The sequence below is a fragment of the Lissotriton helveticus genome, chromosome 3_2 (assembly GCF_964261635.1).
Source record: "Lissotriton helveticus chromosome 3_2, aLisHel1.1, whole genome shotgun sequence".
Classification (NCBI taxonomy): Eukaryota; Metazoa; Chordata; class Amphibia; order Caudata; family Salamandridae; genus Lissotriton; species Lissotriton helveticus.
The window spans coordinates 3,805,819-3,831,072 of NC_136062.1; the positions used below are offsets into that span (position 1 = coordinate 3,805,819).

General features: G+C 42.8%; 1 protein-coding gene across 1 annotated transcript in view; it reads right to left on the reverse strand.

Annotated features, from left to right (window-relative positions):
• Window positions 1-25,254, reverse strand: part of ADAMTSL3 (ADAMTS like 3) — a 2,298,702-nt gene that overhangs the window by 2,168,857 nt on the left and 104,591 nt on the right. Inside the window, exon 2 of the mRNA XM_078684728.1 lies at window positions 20,512-20,621. Coding sequence (XP_078540854.1) covers window positions 20,512-20,598 — 87 coding nt within the window. The 5' untranslated portion in view covers window positions 20,599-20,621. The remainder of the gene's footprint in view (window positions 1-20,511; window positions 20,622-25,254) is intronic.

Consider the following 25,254-nt stretch of genomic DNA (forward strand, 5'->3'; position numbering starts at 1 on the left):
AATTATTCAGTTATTTTTCGGGTTATCATGGCTAGTCAGACATAGCTTGTACATAAACTAGGATACCAGAACAATTTTGAGGTTTTCTCAATTTTGCCATGAGCATTGCATTTCTTTTGGTAATTTGGATAACTCTAAAGAAATCCAGGCTGAGTTGAAGAATGCTACAACTGTCCCCGTCACACTGATCCCAGCACAATATCAAGGATAAGCAGATATTTTTGAAAAACCTACAAATATCTCTTTCCTGCCACATGCAGAATTTGATTGTGCCATGCACAATTGTTGCATTTGGGAGCATATATTTCTTGCTCGAAAAAGAAAAACAGACACTTAAAGATTATTGCCAGAAAAAGTTTCAGAATGGATTAATAGTACAATTTTCTTCCCTATGATGGGCTTCATTATTTTTTGTCCCACAGAAATCTAATGAATTTATGGCCCTGCATTGATTACTAAGGCTGCAATAAGGTTACAATCAAGCATAACTATCTTCTGCCCTTAATTAAGGACAACCTGGAGAATATTTTGAGATGCCTCCATCTTTACTAAGTTCATCTGCAGTGTACCTATCATCTACTTTGATTAAATGAAATGAAATACCAGCATTTGTAAAGCGCACAGCTACCTCCGAACTGGTGTCCCAGTGCTGGGGGCCATCGGGAAGATTAAGTGAGCTTTTGCCCAGAATCACATGGTGCTGGGCTAACCTGCCGCCAGTGCCGGAGATTGAACCGTGAACCCCGTGATCCAGAGTCAGGCGCCCTGGCCATTGCGCCACACCTCTTCCACAAGATTTAGAGATGAGTGGAAGACCATCTTCTGAACTCCATTTTGGCATTTTGATTATCAGGTAATTCCCTGTGGGTTGTGCAATGCCACTGGAGGGTTTCAAATATCTTTGCATTATTTATTCTCAGATATTGTGAATCAATTTGTCCCTGAGAGAGATACATGAGACTTCATGTCACTTTAATTCTGTCTAAGGGGTTGATTACGATGTCATTCGGAAAGGCTCTGAATGACATTTGGTACATCCGAATCCGATTCGGACCCGCCTTTCTGACCGAATCGGACACTTTCCAGAGCGACTGATTACAGTGGTTGGAAACTGTATGGAGTTTCCGATTTGGTTCCGAACGGCATTCAAAGTAACCGAGTCGGTTGGAGCTGAATCGTAGAGGTCTACGGACCACGTTTCTGACTGAGTAATTAGGATGTCGGCTTCGGACAGCCTTTCTGAATCGTTTATTCTGACATGGATCGGTTTCGGAATCTGACTTTGTGGGCCCATACCAGGCCCACCTTCACCTGGGGGCCTCGAAAGGGGGCCCATGGGGATACCCATGGGACCCCTTTTCCCAACGATTCCCAGTGTGGCAGGCACCATTTGGTGCCTGCCACAGGGTGCACGATTTCCCCTGCCCACCCCTGAAGATGTGTTGGTCGGATAACAGGCTCCCACTAAAGTCAATGCGAGTCCGACTGAAAGATGTTCAGAAGCACTGTAATCGGTCGGTGGGACTCGCAGAACCCGATTTGGTCAGAAGTGATTCCGGAACCAATTCAGTTGGGAGAGTTTTCGAACGACATTGTAATCGGCCCCTAAATTGAGACAAACCTAGCTTTTTTTTAGAAACCAGTGAACTGCGAGTTCAAGGAACAGATTAATTCACTTGAGTTTCTTGGATCCAAAACAAATCTGCAATTATTGATTGGCCAATTCCAACCACAATAAAAGAAACATAATGTTTTTAGGATTTCCTAATTCTATCAATTCCTTGCAGACTTTGCTTAGTGTACCAGTAACACTATCAGAATTCTTAAGAAGGAAAACGTTACAATATTTTGGGATAAAGCAGCAGAGAAAGCTTTCCAAGCTTTAAAAACTAACTTCACCCAGGCTCTTTTTCTATGGTGCATGGATTCAACAAAGAAACTGATGATGGAAGCTGATGTTTCCAATAGAGATGGGGTAGCATTTGTGTTGCAGATGGAAGAGGATAACAGTTTGAAACATCCAATCTATTATATTCCTCAAACTTTACCTCCCTCAAATGTAATTATTCTATTCTTGAGAGGGGACACTTGTCCAAAAAACATCCCTTTCAGGGGTGGAAATATTTATTACTTAAGATACATGAGCTTTTTGCAGTTAGGACTGATTATGAGAATCTTCTGTTTCTCCACAACATGGTCTGTTTTAACAAAATAGTTAACGAATCTGTAAATTACAGTTCAGAGAACCTAACCAAAGGGAAGGGCTTCCGCTAAATGTGTCAAACAATGCCTTTTAACAGTAGACAGACTCAAATGGTCATACCTCTTCTCCAGAGGGCTGGGCATTCCTCTTTTCTCAGTATAATTTTTTTCATCACTGTGGGATTTAAGAACGTCTTAGCATGGAATCGAGTTATCAGATAGGTACAAGTGTTTTGACTGAGTCAAAGAAGCACAGACTTCTCCTAATCCTTTGGATTTGGAACAGGTGTAGATTAAAACCCCTTACATATAGTGCAATGACGTATGCTTTGAACAACAAGTCTCATTAATTTCTACAATAGAACTACAACAGGAATTCATGAGTATGTGTTATAATTCCAGCATTTCTCTACCCAGCAGTGTCAAGTCAACCCTAGATTTAGATTTGAGGTCCTTCCGCTGGCCATCTGTGACAAAAGATATTCGAAGATATGTTAGCCCTTGTCCAAAGCAAGCTTGAGGAAAGTTTATTGTTGATTTTCCTGCTTTCAATGGTTGTGAGTGGTTATTGTTGCAGTTGATGTTTTTACCAAGATGGCCCATTTTATCCGGTTCAAGATGGTTAATTCAGCTTCTATTATGGCAGAAGGTTGCATCACTATTGTGTTTCATCTTCATGGCCTTCTGACTGCCATAATCTCTGATTGAAGATCCCAGGAGATTTCTTGTTTCTGGCGGGAAGCTACTCTGCCCAGCTCTTGAAATCCAATGTACCCTTTCACCTGGCTATCATCCCCAATCCAGTGCCAAAGTAAAATGGTGAACCAAAACCTAGAACAATACCTATAATGTTTTTGTAATGCTACCAAAAATAATTGGTCACATTATCTGGAATTGGTTGAATTTTCATTTTCATTTACCACCAAACAAGATGCCACCAAAGTGCCTCGAGTCTGCCTTAAAGGTTTTCGCAGTCATGCATTTCGGATTCATTTAGGATCGACCCCATGGTTCCAGTTGCTTAAATCTATCTCAATCAGTTAAAAGAAGCGAGAATCTCCAAAAGATTAAAGACGATTTGTCCAAGAGAGTCAACAAGTTTCAACATCTTGCTCTAACCTTTTTTCTAGGAGATTACGTCTGGCTATCCTCCCAATTCGTACCTGCTTGAGATGAAGGCCTTTCAAATTTACACCATGAATTTTTGGACCACTTTTGGACCATTCCACAATGTCAGCCAATTTAATCCTGTGACTTATTGCATTAATTTACCTGCATGTTGGCGAATACATCCAATGTTACATAGTTCTCAAACGAAGCTGTATGTAACTGATTCTTTTAAAAGGGAATTCCTGATCCTCCACCAGAGACAGCTCATGGTCATCCAGAATATGAAAAACAAAACTTTTTAATCTCTCAACTATTTAGAAGCTGTATTCTCCTAGCGAACATTATTGAAAGGCAGCTTCTTCTTTTCATGCTAGTACCTTAGTTTGGAGGTTCTAATACACCTTTCCTGACAAATTCAAAGCATAGTGTATACTGTTGTCCTGTGGAATTATCATGGGTCTCACTCCTCATGTGGTTCCCATGCTACTGGCTCAGTGCAGGTGGCAGATTCCCATATTTGTCCCGGCATGCGCATATCATTCTCTCTAAAAGCTACTGTTGGCCTTCGTGAAATCTACCTCCTCTGAAGGAGCTACACACCACATTAGCTGTTGCATTACCTCAAATCCAGTTTAAACACTTCTCTCAATATCATTTTCAGTTTATGTCTTTAAAATCTTTCTTTTACAAGATGGCTCTGCCACAAACGGGATTATAAGTATGGGAGGGGGATACCATAATCAACTTAAAACCTAACATAATGTATTACAAAAAAACTGGTCTTACAGTATTGCTGCCCAATCTCTTGTCACTATACAACAAGCACCAAGCAATCCCCAGAAACATACTTTAAAAGTTCAAGCAGTTATGTCTAAAAACAAACAATTTAATTGCCCAACCAATAATGAGTAAAAAGAAATCAATCACATCAAAATAGGTTACAGGGAACAGGAGGTATTAATTCGTCAGCTGTTATGGCAAACAGCACCAAGAAAAAGTGAAGTGGCAGTTAAAAAGTAACTGTTTGTGGTTGATTGGGACCTATGCATAACTTCAGGCTGACCACAATGGAGCAGCAGTCTGATACATCCAGCACGTTAGCTGAGTCAATGGTTTTAACGTCAGACTTAGCCTAAGTCTTTGCAACGCGGAAAGATTTTGATTCTGTTTAGCCAGGGTCCTTCGATGTTGGATAGTGAGATTCTGCTGAGTGGAAAAAACTTGGATTTCATAGCTGCTGAGTCATATTACAGGTCGGACAGATTGCTTGCCTTGCCTGTGTCCAAGGCTTTGCTTTTGAACTTTGGGTCAAATGTATTTTCTGGTGGACGATCCGTTGTTCCGCCAGAGTGACAGAGTAAATTACCACATTTCCTTGGTTGAGGGACAGCCCACAAGGTTTATAAAGGTCCACCAAACTGGTGATCATCTATAACGCAGTGCTAGGAACCACTGTTATAGCGATTCCTACCAATACATTTTGCTGTTTGGTACAGGGCTCCATCAACATGACAGAGCCTGGCCCAAGCAGTTTTCTTTTTTTCTATTCGAAAAGAAAATCATGAAACATCATTTTATTTTCGAAAATAAAAAAGACAATACGCCCAAAGCAAAAAGAACATTTAGCAGTTTAGCAGGGGCTTCCTGGCAGTTCAATGCAGTACAGTGAAAACTGACCTCTAATTCTTCCAATCTAAATCAGGTGCACGGAATTACTGGTCTGACTCCGATGGCCCTTACTTCACAGCACCCTTGGAGCGGTTTAATCATGGCGGGGATAGAATAGTCTCCACTGTGATTAAATATATGGTCGGCCTGCATCTAAATTGAGTAGGCGGACATTATCTGGGTGCTAAGAATACTTTGTCCCCTTGTGACTGTGTATGCTTACCTCCAAGATATACATTTTCGGTTCTCAAAATCCTCCAACGGGCAAGGTTGGAAGCAGGAGCCGGGCAGGGTATATGAGGCCATATACCTTTATTGTGAGGTCCCAGTGAACCAGGTTTCAGCAAAGCAAAAAGCTCAGAGAGGGAGAAATATAGTTGTCTTGCTCACTTTGGGTGCAGCCTTTTGGGCAAGCCTCATCACGTTGCCCTAGTCCTCAAGAGGCGGATAAAAAAAAATCAAGTCCTACTTTTTTCGGACTTCTAGAAAAGTTATTTCTAGTCAGTCCTTCAGTCACCGAGTTCTAAGGGCAGACTTCTATGTATAACCTCTGCAGAGGCAAGTCCTCTATAATCAGCTGTGCCCTCTTGGGTTCAAGATTCCTTCAGCTTCTAAAAACAATTTAGATCGTTTGCAATCTTCGCATGGTAATCTAGCTTGTTCTCCAGTGGGATGTGGATTTACTGGTCATTGATGAAAACATGAAATTGCAGTTACCATTAGGAAATCCCCTCACCAAGTTGTTGAGTGTACATATTGAAAGCAAGCCATGAGAGGTGTGGGAAGAGAACATTTAAAAGGTTAGATTATAGAATAATTTGATTAAAATTACATTTTTCAAGAGCTGTAGCATCAGAAAGTATTGAACGTAGTGAACACTAAATGTCATATGGGTGTTCACCCAGCACCTTTGAGAAGTGTTCTATCACAACTTTAATGTACTTTATATGTGAATTAAATATTTTATTGCAAACGTGTGAATTTATCATTCATCACCGAATTATGTAATTAATCTAGAAGGTAAACAATGCAAAGTACAATTTTCCACTAAATAGTCTGTTGTTTACTCCTGTACAGAATAATGCAGGTCAGTGTGTGCTCCTGTAAGCAGTTTTGTTGCAAACAGAGGTGGGTACTTCAAGAGATTTGGGTGATTTGATGTTATAATATGTGTATTTGCATGGCGCACTAATCACAACTGAGGGTATTCAGGTTCTATGCAGGTGGGTACTGAGCTAACCCCCGATGAGGCTAATTGACGAGCCAGGTCTTCAGCATCTTGCAGAACTCAAGACGAGATGAGGATGCTTTAATGTGGTGAGGTAGGCCATTCCATGCTTCAGGGGAAAGATATAAGAAGGCGCAGACTCTGGTTGTGGCGTTGTAGATGTGGGGTGTGCCTGCCAGTGAGAGCCCTGCTGAGCAGAGATGCCTGGGCGTTGTGTAGAAGGGTATGAAGTTGCTAAGGTAAGCATGGCCAGTGTTGTGCAGTGCTTTGTATGTGTGGGAGAGTTCTTTGAATTGGGTGCATTTGTGGATTGGGATCCGGTGCATTTGTCTCAAGTATGGGGTGATGTGGTTGCAATAAACTAGGTTGAGAACAAGTCTTGCTGTAGCTTGTTGAATGATTTGGAGCCAGCTCGGGAGTTTCTTAGTGATTCCTGCATAGAGTGTTTTGTGGTAATCGAGTTTGCTGGTGATCAAAGCATATGAACCTAGTGTTCTCATGGAGCCATTTGAAGATTTTTTATAGCATCCTAAGAATATGAAAGCAGGTGGTGGTCACTTCATTAACTTGAGCTGTCCTGTCGAACTTGTCATTCAGGATGACGATTGGATGTCTTGAATCGGAGGTGGGGTGTGGAGGGTCCGATGTTAGATGACCACCAGGTGTAGTCCCAGCCGGAAGCTTCCTTCCGAAGATCACTACTTTAGTTGTGTTTGTGTTTAGTTTGAGGCAGATGGTTTTCATCCATGTGATTAAGCATGTGGCTACGTTGTTTTTTGTTCTACAGGTCTTATCTGACAGGGAGAGTATCAGTTTGATATCATATGCGTAGAAGAGTATGTTGATGTTGTATGATCTGATGAGGTCCACTAGTGGAGCCATGTAAATATTGAATAACATAGGGCTGCCGAAAGATCCCTAAGGGACTCCACATATGAGATTCTTGGTTTTCAATGTGTAGGATGTCAGGCTGACTCTGTATTCTACCTGTGAAGAAGGAACAAATCTAGTTGAGGTCTGGCCTTATATGCCTATCATCTGATCAAGATGGAGTGTCAGACTGTGTCAAAGGTAGCAGAGAAGTCACTGTAGAGTAGAATGGAGATAGGCCGGTTGTTTGCTAGTTGTGTGGGTCTGTTGAGTGCTTCTTTAGCAATGTGTTGACAATTGCGTGTTTCGAGGCATCAGGGGACATCTCAGAAGTGATAAGGTTTTCATGATGCAGGGAGGACTTTTCTGATAGGGGTGGCTCCCATGTCATAGATGTAGTGGGAGTAGGAGTCTTTAGATGCCTCTGAGTCTATGATTCTCATGATGTTCGCTGTTTATTTCGTGATGAGTGTTTCCCAGACTATCAGGGTTTTTTTACGGGTGTTTGAGGGTAGGCTGGAGGTGAGGGTGCTGGGATTTAGTTGAGGCTTGAAGTTGTTGTATATGGGTTTGACTTTCTCACTGAAGACGTCTGAGAGGTTATTACATGGTTCTTGGGAGGGGGTGATACAGTTAGGTAGCGGCTGGTGAAGGGAATTCTTTGATGATCGTGAAGATTTATTTTCTGCTGATGGAGCTGCTGTCTATGCACTCCGCTAGGCCATTTTTCTCTGTTTCTTTAATTTGTTGTTGGTAGAGTCTCAGGGCTGTCTTGAATTAATTTACATGATACCACATGATACTAAAAATTATATCAGCATGCATGGGCTCTGTGTTTTTTTTTTAAAACCCCAGACAAGAAGCAGTAACATTCAGATAAACTATTGGATGCTACAAAAAAAAGACTAATATCGATTGGTCTATTGACTGTGTCGCATCTCCTAACTTACTTTAGCTCTCTGAGCCAGGTTTAGAGGAAGTTCAGCACCTTTATTTAATTCACACTAAACCGCTACTCTGCAATACAGTGCCAGACCAGTGTTGACCACGCGTCCCTACCATTCCTAGAGGATGTCTTGGATATGCAAATGGCCGCTGCTCACATAGATTGTTGTATACAAGTGCTTTAGAATGTCAGTAAAAACAGTAAATGGAAATAGCAGAACGTAAAGCACCCAAAGGAAAACAGTGTCTGTATGTAAACTGCGTCTTTATTCCAGTACCTCAAACTTTATGAATTTAATCTGGAGCAGCTGTGTATGGAAACCCTGGTGGTGTTTTTTTGTGTGTACAGATGTTGTGTAGTATTTTTTTAATCGAAAGGGGCCAGAAGAATACTATTTGGTCTTCATATCTCTATTTGTCCACTCAGCACTCATGGTATATAAATACTGCCAAATTAGCTTCCGGCAAAGTTGTCAAGATGGTGTTGGTCTGAGTTAAAACTGTGGAGGAGCCTCGTATTATCGTACGACAGATCTGCCAATTTGGTACTATGGCTGGGGGGGGTCATGATATGAGGCAAGAGGCCTCTGCTTGACTTTTGTAGACTTTAAGATGACTGGTGCGTTGGCACTTAGAGACTGTCATTTCGGTTACTGTTATTAAGTGATAAAGGTGTATGTGGTATGGAAGAGCACAGGGCGGCTTAGGGTGCTATGTAGACAGAAACTTAATAGGTCTGGATTCTTTTCTTGAAGTCCTTCTTCATGCTTGTCGAGTTTGCATGAGTGGTTGTGTTGATGGGTGAATATGAGAATGGGTCAATGGTTAGATGAATGAAGAACATGAGTATGTGAATAGGTGAGTGTGTGGATAAAAGAATTAACAGCTGAAGGTATGGGTGGAATAATGTGTGAAAGAATATAGGTACGGATACTAAGTAAATAGGTGGATGGATGAATGAATATGTGTAATAATGGACGAGTGGATATGTTGATGAACGAAAACGCGATGAGAATATTAATTCACTCAATCAATTAAATATCTGCCCAACCATCCATGTATGTTGCCTTACCATCCCCCCCAAGCGTTTATTTAGCCACCCATGCACGCATTTAGTCATTCATATATAGACTAGCAGCCCATACCGACGTTGTACGGGTATGAATTGCTGCCGGCCAGTAGTATATTGTTTTGTAGGATTTCGTTTTGATAGCATTTCTTATCTGTGACAGGCCTGTGAAACGCTCCGATTCACAGTGCACTGCTGATGCACTTAAGAGTGTGCGTTCAGTAGTGTGTGAACTCGAGTTTCCCTACTTTATTTTTCCTTGCAATATTATATAGCGCGAACTCGACAACATGGCATGAGCACAATTTACATTACATAAGAACACATTCATTTGTGGTAGGCACGGGGAGACAAAGCGATTTGCCTGGAATCACAGGATGTTGAGCTGATGCCGAGATTCGAACGTAGCTCCCCAGCTCTAAAGTTCGCAATTCTAGAACTTGTGGCGGGAGGTATGTCTAAAAGTGCATGTCGTGCTGGCCATCAATGAGAGAGACCTGTGCATTTTTCAAATGGGTGGTGAAAAAATATGAGTATGTTGCTGGAGATGTGGGCCGCCATGCCACCAATGTACTTACCGGGGGAGGGTAAACACCCATTATTCCGCAACTTTCTTTCCGCATACCATCACTCCGCATACTTTCATTACGAAAGTACCATGACCCCGCAATGCCATTATAACGCATGGCATTACATTTTATATGCTTTTACCACGCATACATTTACAACTAAATTCGTTGTAAATGCATGAATGGTAAAAGCATGTTTTTTTTTTTTAAATGTTTGGATAAGGTAAGTATGGGTATAGGGGTATATGTTTTGGGGTATTGAGGTATATGTTTTGGGGTGTTTGGGTATTTTAAGGGTTCAGATATAGTTGTGGGTTATGGGGTACAGGGGTAGTTTTAGGGTTTAGGGATAGGTATGGGTTTTGGGGTACAGGGGTATTTTTAGGGTTCAGGGCTAGGTGTGGCTTTTGGGGTATAGGGGTATTTTTAGGGTTCATGGGTAGGTTTGGGTTTTGGGATACAGGGGTATTTTAAGGGTTCAGGGCTAGGTTTGGGTTTTGAGGTACAGGGGTATTTTTAGGGTTCAGGGCTAGGTTTGGGTTTTGGGGTACAGGGGTATTTTTGTGTTCAGGGGTAGGTTTGGGTTTTGGGGTACAGGGTTGTTTTTAGGGTTCAGGGCTAGGTTTGGGTTTTGGGGTACAGGGTTATTTTTAGGGTTCAGGGCTAGGTTTGGGTTTTGGGGTACAGGGGTATTTTTAGGGTTCAGGGGTAGGTTTGGGTTTTGGGGTACAGGGGTATTTTTAGGGTTTAGGGCTAGGTTTGGGTTTTGGGGTACATGGGTATTTTAGGGTTTAGGGATAGGTTTGGGTTTTGGGGTACAGGATATATTTATAGGGTGAAGATAGGTTAGTGTTTAAGGGTGTTGGGGTATTGTAAGGAGTAAGGGTGGGTTATGATTATGGGGTGCAGGGGTATTTAAAGGGAGCAGGGTGGGATTAGCATACGATACTTGAACTTGAACTTGATATGAGACATGGCATGAAGGGTGGAACGTACCACACGCCCGAGCGTTTCTCATGCCCCAGCACACGCCCACAGCACAAAGCAGACACGCCCACAAGGGACTACTTTGCTGGCACGGTTCTTTTACCTTTTAAATGTATATGGTGGGCGTCTGCATAGCCTATGCCCTTCTGCTGCAACTGCCCTTTCCAACGTTGTATTGGGTGTTGTGATTGGTGCTGTGGTTCCTGAGATTACCCGCCTCAAAGGTTTGGTCTCTCTCTTTTTTATATTAGATATAGATTTACACTAATGTGTTCATTAATCATCCACCCAGTCGTGCATTACCCAGCCACTTGTGTGTGCATGTATGTAAGATGTGCGAAATTGTGTATTTTTATACAAACGTTTGTTAAAGTTTATGAAAAAATATTCAAATTACACTTTTAGCGTGAAGTGTGGTTTGCCGATATCTTGTGTGTATTTTTTCATGCTAGTGCATTTTTCGTATAAAAAAACACATCAGGTGAGATACCAGCAGGAAGGACACTAGTCTGAGTAGTACATTTATCTCAATGAGAACATTTCTGCACGAACCAGCCTCCTACAGGCGAAAATTACACAAAATTGTGTATTGTTAAATTGCAAGAAATTTCGCAAGTTTTGCATAGTGCGATAATCCGGGATTTCGCCAGCTTGATTTGAATTTTGCTCAGGCTTAGTATGCATGAAATCTGTTTGTGTTATTATAGGGGGGAGGGGGCGTCTGTGTGAACACATAATCACTGTTTTTTGGCAGTGTGCTTGTAGACATGTATGTATAATCGAGTGTTAGTGTGTGTACATGGGGTTTATTGCTCTCTGTGCATTTGTGCCTGAACATATGTGGCCCTCTTTGTGTATATTGATAACTACTGTTGACTGACCAAGATTGATGATACCAAACACGATCCCTCGCCCGTCCACTGAGACTGACAGACTAAGAGGCTCCACGGAAAGTAAAGAGGAGAGGCCTGTAGTGTCCAGGCCTCTTCGGAATTTATTTTTGTTGGTTAACTTTGCAAATTCAAGTCGAGCAACTTCTTAAAAAAAAAAATACATTAGAGACACGTTTTGGAGCACGGCGCTTTAAAAATAGCAATATTTAGCATTATGATATAGAACTTCTGCTGCTGCCATTTCTACGCACTGTAAATAACGAGTTTCTGCTCCTAAATTGATTAACACTCCATTTTCCAACCTCTGAAAGACTGGAGGCTCAGATGACTTTGCTGACACCCAGACCCACAAGCCTGCTGATCACTGCAGCTTTCAGCTTTTAGCGTTCAACTCTCTGAGCCATCTTTAAAAATCACCGGCTCACGATTCAAGCACGTGCAGCTGTGGGGACAACTGGGGAGGCTGGAGGCTTTCCTTTTGTTTCCATGTGTAAAGAATATGAATCGTTTTGATTACAGATTTTAAGAGTTTTCTGAAGATATTTTAACATGTTTTGTTATGTGTCTTTTCTTAGGTATTGGACTGTTGAAAATGTTGCAGTTTCTTTTACCTATATTTTGTATAATTTCATAATGGGATTATTGTTCTCAGTTGAGGTCTGAACCAAACTTAATCTAAACTTGAATCTTGAGAAGAGGATGGATTAGAATTTAAACAAGTATTGGCAAAGCCAACAGGTCTGGTCTCAACTGCCTTTTTGATGGCAATTATGAACGCATTATATATGTAATAAAAGTATGAGAATGTACGTATGTGTTTAGGTTTCATTTCTCATGAACCTTGCATCCGTATTAGGGTTGCCTTGTAACGGTGTTTGCACCATTTTGGTCAAACATATTACATTCAGTGCATACTCCATACATAAAGAAATGGGCTTCAGGTAGGCCTTCCTCCCGTATTAGCTTGACACGATGTTAAACATATCTTGGATCATCCCACAGTAGTCTTTTATTCTCATATCTTTCGGTCTACTTAGCTGTGTCATTTTACTTTTTGTGGAATGCATAGGAACTATTTTATATCTGAAAAGGCATATTTTGTCATCACACATTTAGTTATTTTTCTAATTTGTGGATTGTATGTACAAAGCAATTTTTTTGTTTTCCACTGTGGCAGGAATTTTATATATGCTTTTTATAATCTGCAGGCGAGTAAACATGAGTCTCTGCACAACTCAAATATGTAAAAGGCCGGTCCTCATTATACCCAGAGTGCTGTGAGGCAGCTCCAGGCAACACGCTAGGACATGGGACGTTGCAGTTTTACTATACAGCTGACAGATTTCCTCAAAGGATAATATAATTGCTTGAAAGCTAAAGCTGCACTATATTGCCAAGCAATGTCCTTACAGAAGAATTCAATGGAGACACAAAGCTGTGGTTGTGCTATACTACCAACAAATGTCTTCAAAGAAGTTGGAAGACTTCAGTTGTACTGAAGGGAAGACAGGTATGCTCAGATAAAGTCATAATGTAGGGGGAGAGTGGACTAGAGCTTCGCTAAACAGCCTAGAATAATATATATATATCCAAGAAGGGCAGAAGGTGATATAAAATTCAAATGATAGCAGCACTTTCTGAGTGTCACAGCTCTCACTTGGTAAACACTTAGCGACCTATTATGATGTCATTCGTAAGGCCGCTGTCCTCAGGTCGGAGGCCTTATGGCCAACATCATCGGTTTAAATTCTGACCGGCGATTTTGATTCAGTCGGTCGGAATTGAAACCGGCCGGTCATTCGGTGGCTTCCGACGGGCTAAAGGAACCGGCCTGTATTGCAAATGGATGCTGGGTCACGCCATCCGGATTCCGATGCACGGTTTCTGGAAGGGTTTCCTTGCCGGCCTTTCTGACATGGAAACCCTGTCGGAAGGCGTGTTTGGGGGCCCTCAGCAGGACCCCCTTTCCTTAGCGTCCTCAGGTTGGTGGCTGAGGGTGCACCACTGTTAATCCCTGCACCCTGTGTCAAGCACCTTGAGGTGCCTGCCATGTGGTGCAGGGATTAACACCACCTCACATTTCCCTATGGGAACATGTACTACGGCCAGTTTACGGCAGTAACACATGATCTCATAGGCAAATGTTGGAATGCCATCGCACCGTGTGCGGTGGCATCATAATAAGGAGGACGGGACCTCCAAGCGGAGGTCGGTCAATCCCATTTCCGAGCCGGTGTCCATCTGACATCGTAATAGACCCCTTAATGGTTCATCCAGTTTAACCTTTCTTTTGCATTCTGTAATTTGCAATTATGTATTAATATCTATACACAGGAATAGCAGTAACAGACCAAAAATAAAATACATTTGGCCTTCTTGCACTATTCTTACATAGGCTTCAGAAGAGTGAGTTATGCATCCTCCCTATTTATTCTGTGTAAATGTGAAACCAAACTTGCACCATACAAAACAAAGGAATGACAGTGCACTGAAAAAGGTGACCTCGTCATAAAATGTATACAGCAATGCTCTGTATATAGGTCTAAGATTTCTCTAGCTTCAGACAAGTACTGGAAAGCTGAAATGTCACTTATTCAGCCTACAAATGTTCTCACAGAAGAGGGCAATGGGCATGGAAAGCTTTTTGCACTGTACTGCAAACAGTTGTCCTTAGAGGAGAATAAAGGGACAATTGAAAGCTAAAATTGTGTTACACTACCAACTGAGGACCTCACAGAATAGTGCAGGGGAAGTGGAAAGCTGTAGTTTTGCCATGCCACAAACAGAGTCCCTTGCAGAACAGATATAGATGGAAAACCTTGTCTGCATTCTACTACCAACACAGGTTCTCACATAGGAGTAAAATGGAACCAATAACAGAGACATAGACTCTCACAGAAAAGTGCAATGTAGATTGAAAGCTACAGTTTCACAATACTGCGAACAACGCTCCTCAGAGGACAGTGCAATGCAGATGGAAAGCTGCAGTTGCACTCAACCACCAACAGCGTTCCTCCTCGAAAAGTGCAACGTGGATGAAAAACGTGTTGCACACTAACAGAGGTCCTTACAGAAAAGTACAATAGAGATTGAAAGCTGCAGTTACACCATCCTACCAACAGAGGTCGCCACTGAATAGTGCAATCAGAATGGAAAGCTGCAGTTGTATAATATACTATCATCAGAGGATCTCAGAGAAGTCTGCAATACAGGTCGAAAGCTGCAGTTGTGCTATATTGCCAACAGAGTTCCTCACAAAAGAGCATAATGGAGATGGAAAGCTGCAGTCGCTCGATACTTGTAAGAGAGGTCCTCACAGAAGAGCGCATCCAGATGGAAAGTTACTTGAAATATACTCCCAACAGTAAGCCTCACAGAGGATTACAGTGTCATCATCTCCCTTCCTGAGTGTAGATTTACACTTTGGAAGAGCAAGTTATGCAAAAGGCACACAATGTTGACATCTTGTGAAAATAGATTTTAAAAAACTGCTTTGCACGTGGGCCCAAGTTTTCTAATACAAGTCACCAAGTCTGGCCGCCTGCCAGATTACCAGTGTTTCTCTGTCTGGGGGGCTTCTTTTTTACATTCCCATGGTGGTGCCTCAGAAAATGGGCACCTCAATGGGAACGCCAAAATCAGTTCCTGCATGGCATGGACTGTAAAGTCCATACCGTGTAGGGCCCTAGAAGAGTGGAATCACTGTGTTTCCAACAGCAGAGTCTCAGCTGGCTCTGGCATTTAAAGCACCTATGCGGCATGACGGCTGCTGCAGAACTACCAGTACCATGGTGTTGTTGGAAGGTCCGTCCTATCAGTGATAGAAATGTACCCCTAACTAGTGGGTACACCTCCAGTATTCAAACTATAGAACAGTAATTTCACCATCCCACACACTCATGATGGAATTACCATTACAATGGAAATAGCATAATTACGAAAAATTAGGAGAAAATTACGTGAAATTGCATGCGTGGCACAAAATGGATTTTTTCAGTCAAAAATAGTACCACATTTCAAAAAACAGCAGCCACATGAATTCTGTTCGTTTCCATTGTTCCCCTGCTCCCACATGTGGACTTTCCACATACTGCAGCCTGTGACCCAAAGTAATTGCATAATTTCGGGCATTTCGCATTACAAGCATAATGCAAAATGCCAGAAATCGCACCGGCATAATGAAGATTTTAGCTGGACCAATGCTGCCATGCTGGTGGAAGTAGAATTTAGAAAATTATCCCAGTCTGCATGGGTGGAAACCTTAAATGTGGCAGTCATACTTGCAGACACGTGGCGGGGGCACTTCCTCCATCGCATTGTCCGAGCCAGTGAGATAAATAAATCAGGCCCTGATTATTGATGCCACTTACTGTTGCAATAAAGGAATGGCATGCCATTGTCATAAAGACCCTCTTGTGCAAAAAAGGTGAAAAAAATATCACCCTTGAAAACAATTTCACTGAGCTTATTAAAAAGTTGTACCATGCACGTTAGAATAAATGTGGTAGAACTTTCAGGAGAGGCTGAATAAATATCAGGCCTGTCTGATGCCTTCCAAATTGAATTGAATTGAAAATAATTTGTATTGCGCAGAACAATAACCCGAAGGTATCAAGGCGCCTAGCAAAAGGTCAGGAAGGACCAAGAGGGGACACATAGATCTTAAACATAAGCTTGCTTGAAGAGAAAGGTCTTTAAGGCACTGCGAAAAATCTGTAGGGATGGGAGGGATCTCAGATCCAAAGGAAGTTCATTCCACCACTTAGGAGCCAGAGTGGAAAAGGCCCTACCACCCCACCTGGCTTTCCGTACACGGGGAGCTGCAAGAAGCAGCTTCCCGGAGGAACGCAGGTTTCTAGGGGGAACATAGTGGGAGATAATGGATCCAATTCCAGTGTCGCTCTTTTTAGCAATGGCTCTGTAGGTCATACTCAGGACCTTAAACCGAATACGCAGTTCCACCGGCAACCAGTGCAGAGTTTTCCTGGCTGCCGTGGCTGAGGAGCGTCTAGGGATATCCAGAACAAATCTGGCTACGGCATTTTGGACCACCTGCAAGCGCTGTAGCTGTCCTTTATTGAGTCCTGCATACAGCGCATTGCAATAGTCCAAACGCGAGCCGATGAGAGCGACAGCTATTTGTTTTCTTGCCTGGAGGGAAAGAAATTTCCTAACCCTACGGAGAGTATGAATCAAGCCCCAGCAAGTGGAGACAGTTCTGCTCACCTGGTTGCCTAGGTCAAGGGCAGGATCTATTATCACCCCGAGATTTTTAGCAGAGGAGGTGGGGGAGGGACAAGTACCAAGGGAGTCAGGCCACCAGTTGGCTGACCAGATGTTTTCTTTTCCCCCAAACACCATCACCTCAGTTTTCTCCCCATTCAGTTTCAGAGAGTTCAGAACCATCCACCTACCGACCGCCTCCATACAAGATCTAAATTTGGAGGCGATTGGTTCATCTGAATGGGGTAGAGAAACGAGGATTTGAGTGTCGTCTGCATACGAGACTACCTCCATCCCGAAAGATCTTATAAGTTTGGCCAGTGGGGTAACATAGATATTAAAAAGGGTCGGGCTGAGGGCCGACCCTTGAGGAACCCCACATAGCACCGGACGGGATGGAGATAGAAACTCCCCAAGTTTGACTCTTTGTTCCCTCCCTGTAAGAAAGGAGGTCAAGAGATCAAGAGCTGCGTTCTTCACCCCCACCTCCCTCAGCCGGGATGTAAGTACCGAGGGGGAGAGGGTGTCGAAAGCCGCCGTTAGATCTAGCAGGACCAGGAGAGATGTCTGGCCCTCATCTACTGATGTACGGATCTTGTCAAGTACGATGGTGAGGGCTGACTCAGTACTAAATTCCTTCCTGAATCCATGCTGAGAGGAGTCTAAGCATCCAGAGCTTTCGACAAAGGCGGCGAGATGTTTGTTGAGATGAGTCTCAAGCATCTTGGCAGGAGCGGGGAGCAGGGAGATAGGCCGGAAGTTTTTTAGAACCCCCGGATCCAGGGAAGCCTTTTTCAGCAGGGGTTTCACTACCGCCTTCTTCCACTCTGCAGGGAAGACACCATCTCTAATGGCAAGATTCATTATCTCCACCAAAGGAGGCAGGAGGGTCTCCCTACATTGTTTAATGACCTTCAGCGGACAGGAATCCAAAGGAGATCCGGACTTAGTCTTGGCTAACAGGAGCTCAAGATCTTGTACGGTCAGCGAGGGGAAGGTGTCCAGAGTGCAAGGAGTGGAGATTTCGGTGATGGTTAGACTCATCTCCACACCAGGTGTAGGTGCACTGAGGGCAGCTCTTTGTTCCTCCAGGGCTAAGTAAATGTCCTGGATCTTAGAGTGAAAAAAGGAGGCGATCTTCTCACAGAGGTCCTGTGAGGGGATGACGGGGTCAGGGACTTGCAGTCTAACCAGGGAGTCAACAGTTTTAAAAAGTTCCTTCGGAGAAGAAAGCGAGGAGGTCACTGTCACGAAGTATTGTTGTTTAGCCTGCAAGATTTCCGCCTTGTATTTTTTAACCAGAAGTCGGTGCGCATCCTTGTTTTTAAAATCCCAACTGGCATGCCATAGTCTCTCCATTCTCCTCACTTCTTGCCTAAGAAGCCTAAGGGAGTTAGAAAACCAGGGGGCAGAGGGTCTCTTTCTAGCGCGGCGTCGGGATTGTTCTGGGGCCAGTTGATTCAAGGCCTCAGTCGTGACCTGGTCAAAATGGGCGGCTGCAGTCTGAACGCTGCACGGGCCAGGGATGGCAAGGTTTGCAACCCAGGGCACAAAGGAATTGCTGTTGATATTCCTATAATTCCTCGTCGTCTCTATAGTGTGGTTTGCTGGTATAGGGGACTTTACCCTGTGATGATTCAAGAGAAAAGGGACCGCCAGATGGTCAGACCAGGAAAGATGGATCGGATCCTTGGTAGTCAGACGAGGATCATTAGAGAAGATGCCATTAGAGAAGATGCCATGTGAGAGTGCTGTGCATGTAGAACATATGGAAGTGCCTTCTAAACATGCAAGTCAAATCAACTGCCTTCCTGTCTAAATCATACTATGATACTGGGAAACAATCAGGCTGCGAGCCATCTCTCTAGTAGCCTTGAATAGACACACTGACGGATGCAGGTAGGCAGGTAACAATTCATGAATGTAGCATAGCACAGGAAGCCAGCTACGACTGTGCATGTGCAGTCCGTGTACGCGAGTTCAGTTAAAAACAAACACCTTCGCTTTACCTATGCTACGATTTTGTGCCCGATTTAGAAAGCAGTTAGTAAATCTTCCCAACCAAAATGGTTTGGGAATGGTTTCCGACCACTCTGATTGGGAGAGGCCGACCAACTGGGTACGATGCATCTGGATGCTTCCAGATACGATTCGGTAGGACCCCATTCACTTCAATGGGAGCCTATATTCTGACCGAAGTAACCCTGGGCGTAGTTCGCGAAGTAGCTCTACAAGTAGCTATGCGAAGTGCACTTCGCACTACGCAAGCTACACGTAGCACTACGCGAACTGTGTAGTACCCTGTTCGCACTGTGCAAGATGCCGTTTTTAATGATTGCACAGTGCGGACAAGCATCCGGCACTGTGCAATCATTGAAAACGGCATTTATTCAAGATTACAGAAACAGCAGTTATTCAAGATTACAGAAAGCAAGTTTTTAAAAATACTCTGCAGAAAGAGCATTACCAATGCTCTCCATCTTTTGTACTACATTTTTTGAGAAGTGAATAGCCATTGCACAGTTGACAGATATTTTATGGATGTTTGTGGAGATGATTTAGATCAACTTTGAGATAAAAGATCTGTTCATATTGTCACTTATATGCATTTTGTTTGTTACTTTATATGATGTTCCACAAATGATGATGAAATACGTGGAATACAGTATCAAGATTATTATAAAGAAAAATAACATGGAATAAAAAGTATTGTGTAAAAATATACTAAGATTTTTGAGTTATTGTAATAGTTTGCTCAAGATACGTGCTGCAAACACTTCAAATGTATTGGATAGACAACAATGCAAAGAGATACAGTGGGCAGTTTTGTGTTTTTTTCATAGCACAGATGAAGCCTGCAATAAAAAAAGAATATCTCCGGAAAAAAAAATTTGTAGACATAATCTGAAATCAATCACAGTCAATCTTTAAAAAAATCCAAATAACATCTTATTTGCTACATTGCATTGAAATAGAAAGAAATGAATGGCATTTCTGCAATCCCATAACAAGATCAGCACAAAAGCAGTTCCTCTAAATTGAATGTTTTAAGGAATGAGAGATGACAATGACTGTGAAAACTGAGGGAAGTGTTCTGGTTGGGTTGAAAGGTGGGGTTTAAAGATGTACCTTCATGCAACCTCAATCCTTCTACAATACAAATGATCAGCATTAAATACACCACCGTAAAATAAAAACTTTATCCTACCTTCTGGTCCTACTCTCACTCGATTGAGGCGCTTTTTAATTGTTGAAGATATAGAGATGGGCTTGTGGAACAATACTCACCCCGCCCTCGAGCAGCTTCAGTGATTCCAAAATGATTAGCTTGTTCACCATTAAAACTTGTTATAATAATTAGAGTGGTCCATGAGCCAGACACCATTTACCTTTACAGTTTAAATGAACATGGAATGCCTCTAGTCCAAATATTTCGTGTGGCAAATAAACAATTATCTGCCATTCTCATCATCCAATACTTATATGCTATGCGAAGAAAGACGTAATTTAGTGCGTAGACTAGAATTTCCTTTCACTAGACTTATCCTCTGTAAAAAACAGAATTCCATTTATAAAAAGGTTCAAAAACAATTGCAAACCCCCCCAAAGATATCTACAGTTAAAATGGTTTCTAGATGAACTCTGCATTCAAAGTGCCCATGTGTTAGTTAAGTGATAGCAAGTGCTCTTTAAATAAGCATATACACACACACGCATATTCTTAACCACTTATAACGCATTTGGTACCTGAAAACTGGTAGTGAATAAGGCAATGAAGCTTGCAGTCAGAGTCAGCCAGCTCAATTTCCCACTCGCCATGCTGATAGGCCACATTGCTTCCCTTTGAACAGTGAAGGCTGCAAAGACAAAGCGTTTTTCATCATAGTATCTCACACATCTCATGAGTAAACCTAGAACTTTCATATTCAGATTGCATCTTTTTTCTGAGGTGGCCAAGCAGTGAAAAGCCTTTTTCAACAACAGTTGCTTGTTGCAAATTATGTTTTCGATCTGACTGGTTGTTGCAAAAGTCAATGCAAAATGACACTGCATCAGGATAAATCTACGAAGCATTGACCTAACGTGCTCTCTCTAAAGGCATCTACCTGTGTTCTGAATTTATTACAATCCAAATAAGAAAAGATCTGATCTGGCCGGTAGTGCACACCATCTGGAGTCTGCAGGAGGGGGTAGTTTCAACAGAAATTCTAGGAGTTCGTTTTAGTTTTGATGTGAGCCCCCAGAGAGTATCAGTGTGAAGCAGCTTGTCTGACAAATGCTGTGCGTAGACTGTGATATTTCAGTCAATATTTCACAGGTCAGAGGCACATGTTTAAGAAATGGAAAGAGCAAATTATTAATTGTGTCTATTTATATGTCAATCTGGGCTCCGGCACCAATCAGCTTCTCCAAATCGGAAAGCAATCACCATCTGCCACAAACTTCAATAACATATGGGAACATTTGTCAAATGGGTTCATTTTGAGGGCAGGTGTCAGTAAGAAAATACATTATTGAAATATGTCCCGTGGCTGGGCTAATCACTTTATATTCACATTTAAATGTATATATTCTACATAGTGTCATACATAAATATAGTCCAAGAAAACGCTTGTCTCCTCTAACATAGAAAAATACCTAGCCATAGCAAATGAGAACTATTTGCAATAGCGTGACAGATATTTTTGTGAGTTTGTTTGACACATTGGTAGAAGTACATCACAAATAAGAACCACTAAAAATGAAACGACAAAGACAACCTAACCTTTCATAGTCTAATGGTAGACTTGCTGAAATTAAAGACACAACAGGTGCTTTGAAACTAAATGACGAAAAAGTAAACTCAGTGAAGATCATATTGAGTAGAAAATACAATTGCAGACTAAAAAAAAAATGTATTAGGAAAGAAAGGTAGTTGGACATACAAATCGGAAAAGCTCATTATTGGTCTAAAAAGCTATTCCAGACCTTACAGCTATTAAGTGCTCCGGGATGTATAATTTGGGGTCTGGAATTGTCTAAAGAATGTATTACTTTCTTTATAGAACGAGAAGGAGCATACTGTAGTCAATATGTTTTAGAAATTATCATAATATACTGGAACACATCTAGCTGTCAACCATGCAGGGAAGTACCCAAGCGAATCCTAGCGCTCACGGAGAAAACTGGATGCTACCTTAAAAAAAATCTGTAAAAATCCTATTAATAATATAATGGAATGTATCTGGGCTTAGGAGTACTACAAACTACACCAAAGCATTAGAATTTCTGCAGGGAGGCCAACTGCTCTGCTTGCTAGAAACCTGGTCACAGTCCCCCATCATTAATTTCAGGCTTCTCAGAATTCCAGAACCTTGCCAAAAAGACCAACCTGTTCGGCAGACCTTCTGGAGGCCTAGCTACCTATGTTAACCTGGTGTTGGTCATAACAGTAAAAATCAATCTAACCACGGATATAGCACAAGCTGTATTACTGACAAGTTTGAAGCTGATTGGGCATACCACATCAGTATTGCTAATAAATGTGTATTTCACTTGTAAAGATAGTCTGAGGCTTAATAGGATGAAAGAACTTGTGGGTATCATGGAATAGTTAATCCACACCTATCCCACTAGCGAGATAATCATCACTGGTGACTTCAGTACTCACAAGATAGGGGCTAAGCATGTGGGTAAATCTCCTGTCGATCCTGCAGGTATCATTCTAAACATATCCCTTAACACATCAACTGAAGTCCGCACAAGACGGACTCTCATTGGTAAAAATGCTGAAGTCATACAATAACTTCTCAACATTGAATTAGGTGTTCATTACTAATGTTGTCTCGGACCAACTTTTGGAATTCTCAATGAAGCAGTAGCAGTCCAGTGACAATCTCCCATTATCTGCCTTGATATCTCTGCAGTCACTCAGCCATTACACACTAAGGGTGTCATTAGGATGACGGGCGGACTTAGTCCGCCCACCATCCTATCGGATAATGGGACCGCCCGCCATAAGGGCGGGGGTCCCATGGGGGGTATAAGGATGCGCCCGCCACAGTGGCGGGCGCATCCTGCATTTTTAACATTGTGGCGGGTGGTGCTCTCAGCACCGCCCACCGCAATGCTAAAAATGCATGTATGCATTTGCATACACAAAGCGGCAGACACCCAGCGGTGCCTGCCGCATTGCATATGCAAATGCAGGGGGGTACCCCCTATGTGCACCCCCCCTCACCTTCACCATGGGGGCCCGCAGGGGGCCCCCGAAGTGAAGACCGCCTGCCTTTCCATGGCGGCATTGCCGCCACAGAAAGGCATCTGTTTTGGCCTGTGCTAATATTGCTGGCGGTGTCTGATAGACACCGCCACCATATTAAATCTTTTCCGCCCCGGTCGCAAGGCGGAAAAGCGGCGGGCGGTATTTCCGTCCGCAGCGGTCCCCCCCGCCATAGTAATATAGCGAGGGGAAATGGGTGGCGGGCGGGGAAGGATGTCTGGCGGATCGCCACCGCCCGCATGGCGGTGGCGATCCACCAGACATCCTAATGGGCCGCTAAGCACTTTGGGGTCTCCAACTGGGGAAGAAATTTACAATCTCCTAAGAAGAGTGTGATGGAACAAAACAGACACCTAGAACCTGGCAAATTGGAATGACAACTGACAGCTGGAGAACATGAAGTGTTCTGGAGCCAATATCTTCTCGCAATGGCCAGTAACTGAAACGGCTTTGTATCAACTACACCAAGGACGAACAACCAGTTTATAGAAAGTTACAGAGGTATAGGACTGCTGGTTCCAACAACATTACAGTGCGTAGGTGAAAGAAAGCATAAGATCCTTGAGGTAAGTGGAGTAACAATAGCCCATGCAGCTCCCGCAGTGCAGGGGTGCCCCTGAGCTCCAGGGGCTACCTGTCTGTAGGAAGACCATAATCTTTGGATTTCCCCGGACAGTTACGGTTTTCATTGATCTGTCCCCATGTTCTGACACTTTTGACAATTTTAAAAATATCCAGTGGTTTTTGGAAGAAAGTGAAGTGCTCCTCCATTGCAGCACTGAAATGTTAAAGATATTTTCCTTTTTACAGGCAAAAAGTAATCCATTTTGATTCAGGCACTGCAGGAGGAGATCATGCTATTTTACTATTGATAATGTTTTGTAAGTGAACAGTTTAATAGAGCAACGGGATCCAACTTTCAGAACAAGTCTGTGTCCGGCTCAATTATACTGGATATACCAGGTCCAGAATCCTTTACTTATCAAGGTGCCAAGTATGCCTGTGGTGGAAAGAACTTAAATCTACATGTAAAAGTACAAGAGACTTAGGGTCTGTCTCTCAGTTTGGTGGTGCGGGAGTGGGGCCACACACCACTGCCCTCTCCCACACAGCTAAAGCTCACTGCCGGCTGCCTGACAGATTACAATTTTTGTGGTTGTTTGGCAGGTGGTTCTTTGGTGTTCCCCTAGTGGTGCCTTTGAAAAAGGCACCGCAAAGGGAATGCATAAACCTGTTGTTGCACAGCATGGACTCTGCAGTCAAGTTTTAAGATTATTCCGGAATGCTAAAAGCGTGGCTGCAGCTTTGAGTTCCAGAGGCAGACGATTCCACAATAAGGCTGTGGTTCTGAAAAAACGTATGCCTCCCCAGGTGAGCTGTCTGAAGGGAGCGACCATCATCAGGTTTGCTGTGCTTGACCGAAGGGTACTGCTGGGTGTATGCCAGATCAGATTTGCCTTCAAATAAGCCTTCAAATAAGCAGGTATATCTCCCTTGATTGATTTGTATGCTAGGCAAAGAGCCTTAAAGGTGGACCATAAGCCAGTGCAGTTGTCTTATAGTGGCGCTGGCCGATTGAAAATTGGGAATTTTGAGCAGAAACAGAACAGCAGCATTTTGGATGGTATGAAGCTTTCTAAGTAAGCCATTAGCGAGGCTGGTGTAGAGTCTATTGTAATAATCCAATCGAGAAAGTACTAGGGCTATAACTACTGTTTTCAAAAGGTCCATCGGCAGGAATTTCTCAATTTACTTAATGATTCTAAGCCAGTGGAAGGAGGAGAAGGAAGTTAGATGAATTTGATTTTTTTTTTTATTTCTGTAATTTTTTATTGTATGTAAAAAAAATATATATATTTACACGGAGCACGGAGTATACATGAGTGGAGGGAAGAGAGGAGAAGAGAAAAGGGCAAAAGGAGGAAAAAGAGAAGGGCGCCCGGGGGAGGGGGGTCGGGGGGGAGAAAAAAGGGGGAGGAGGGTGTTGTTCCATGGCTTGTTCGAGTGTCATGTTCAAAGTTCAGTTTCCAGGTCCGTCTGGTAGTCGTCTCCTGTTACCCCTTCAGCAAGGCACAAATAGTGTCCTAGGCCCACGCCCCGGACGACAGGGGGGTTAGTGGATAGAAGTTGAGAGAGAAAGGGTGGAGGAGCTTTGCGTATTAGTTTCTTTTCGTTGGCGCGTTGGTCTGCAGGGTGCGACCTTCTGCGGTGGTTGTTAGTCTTGCCTA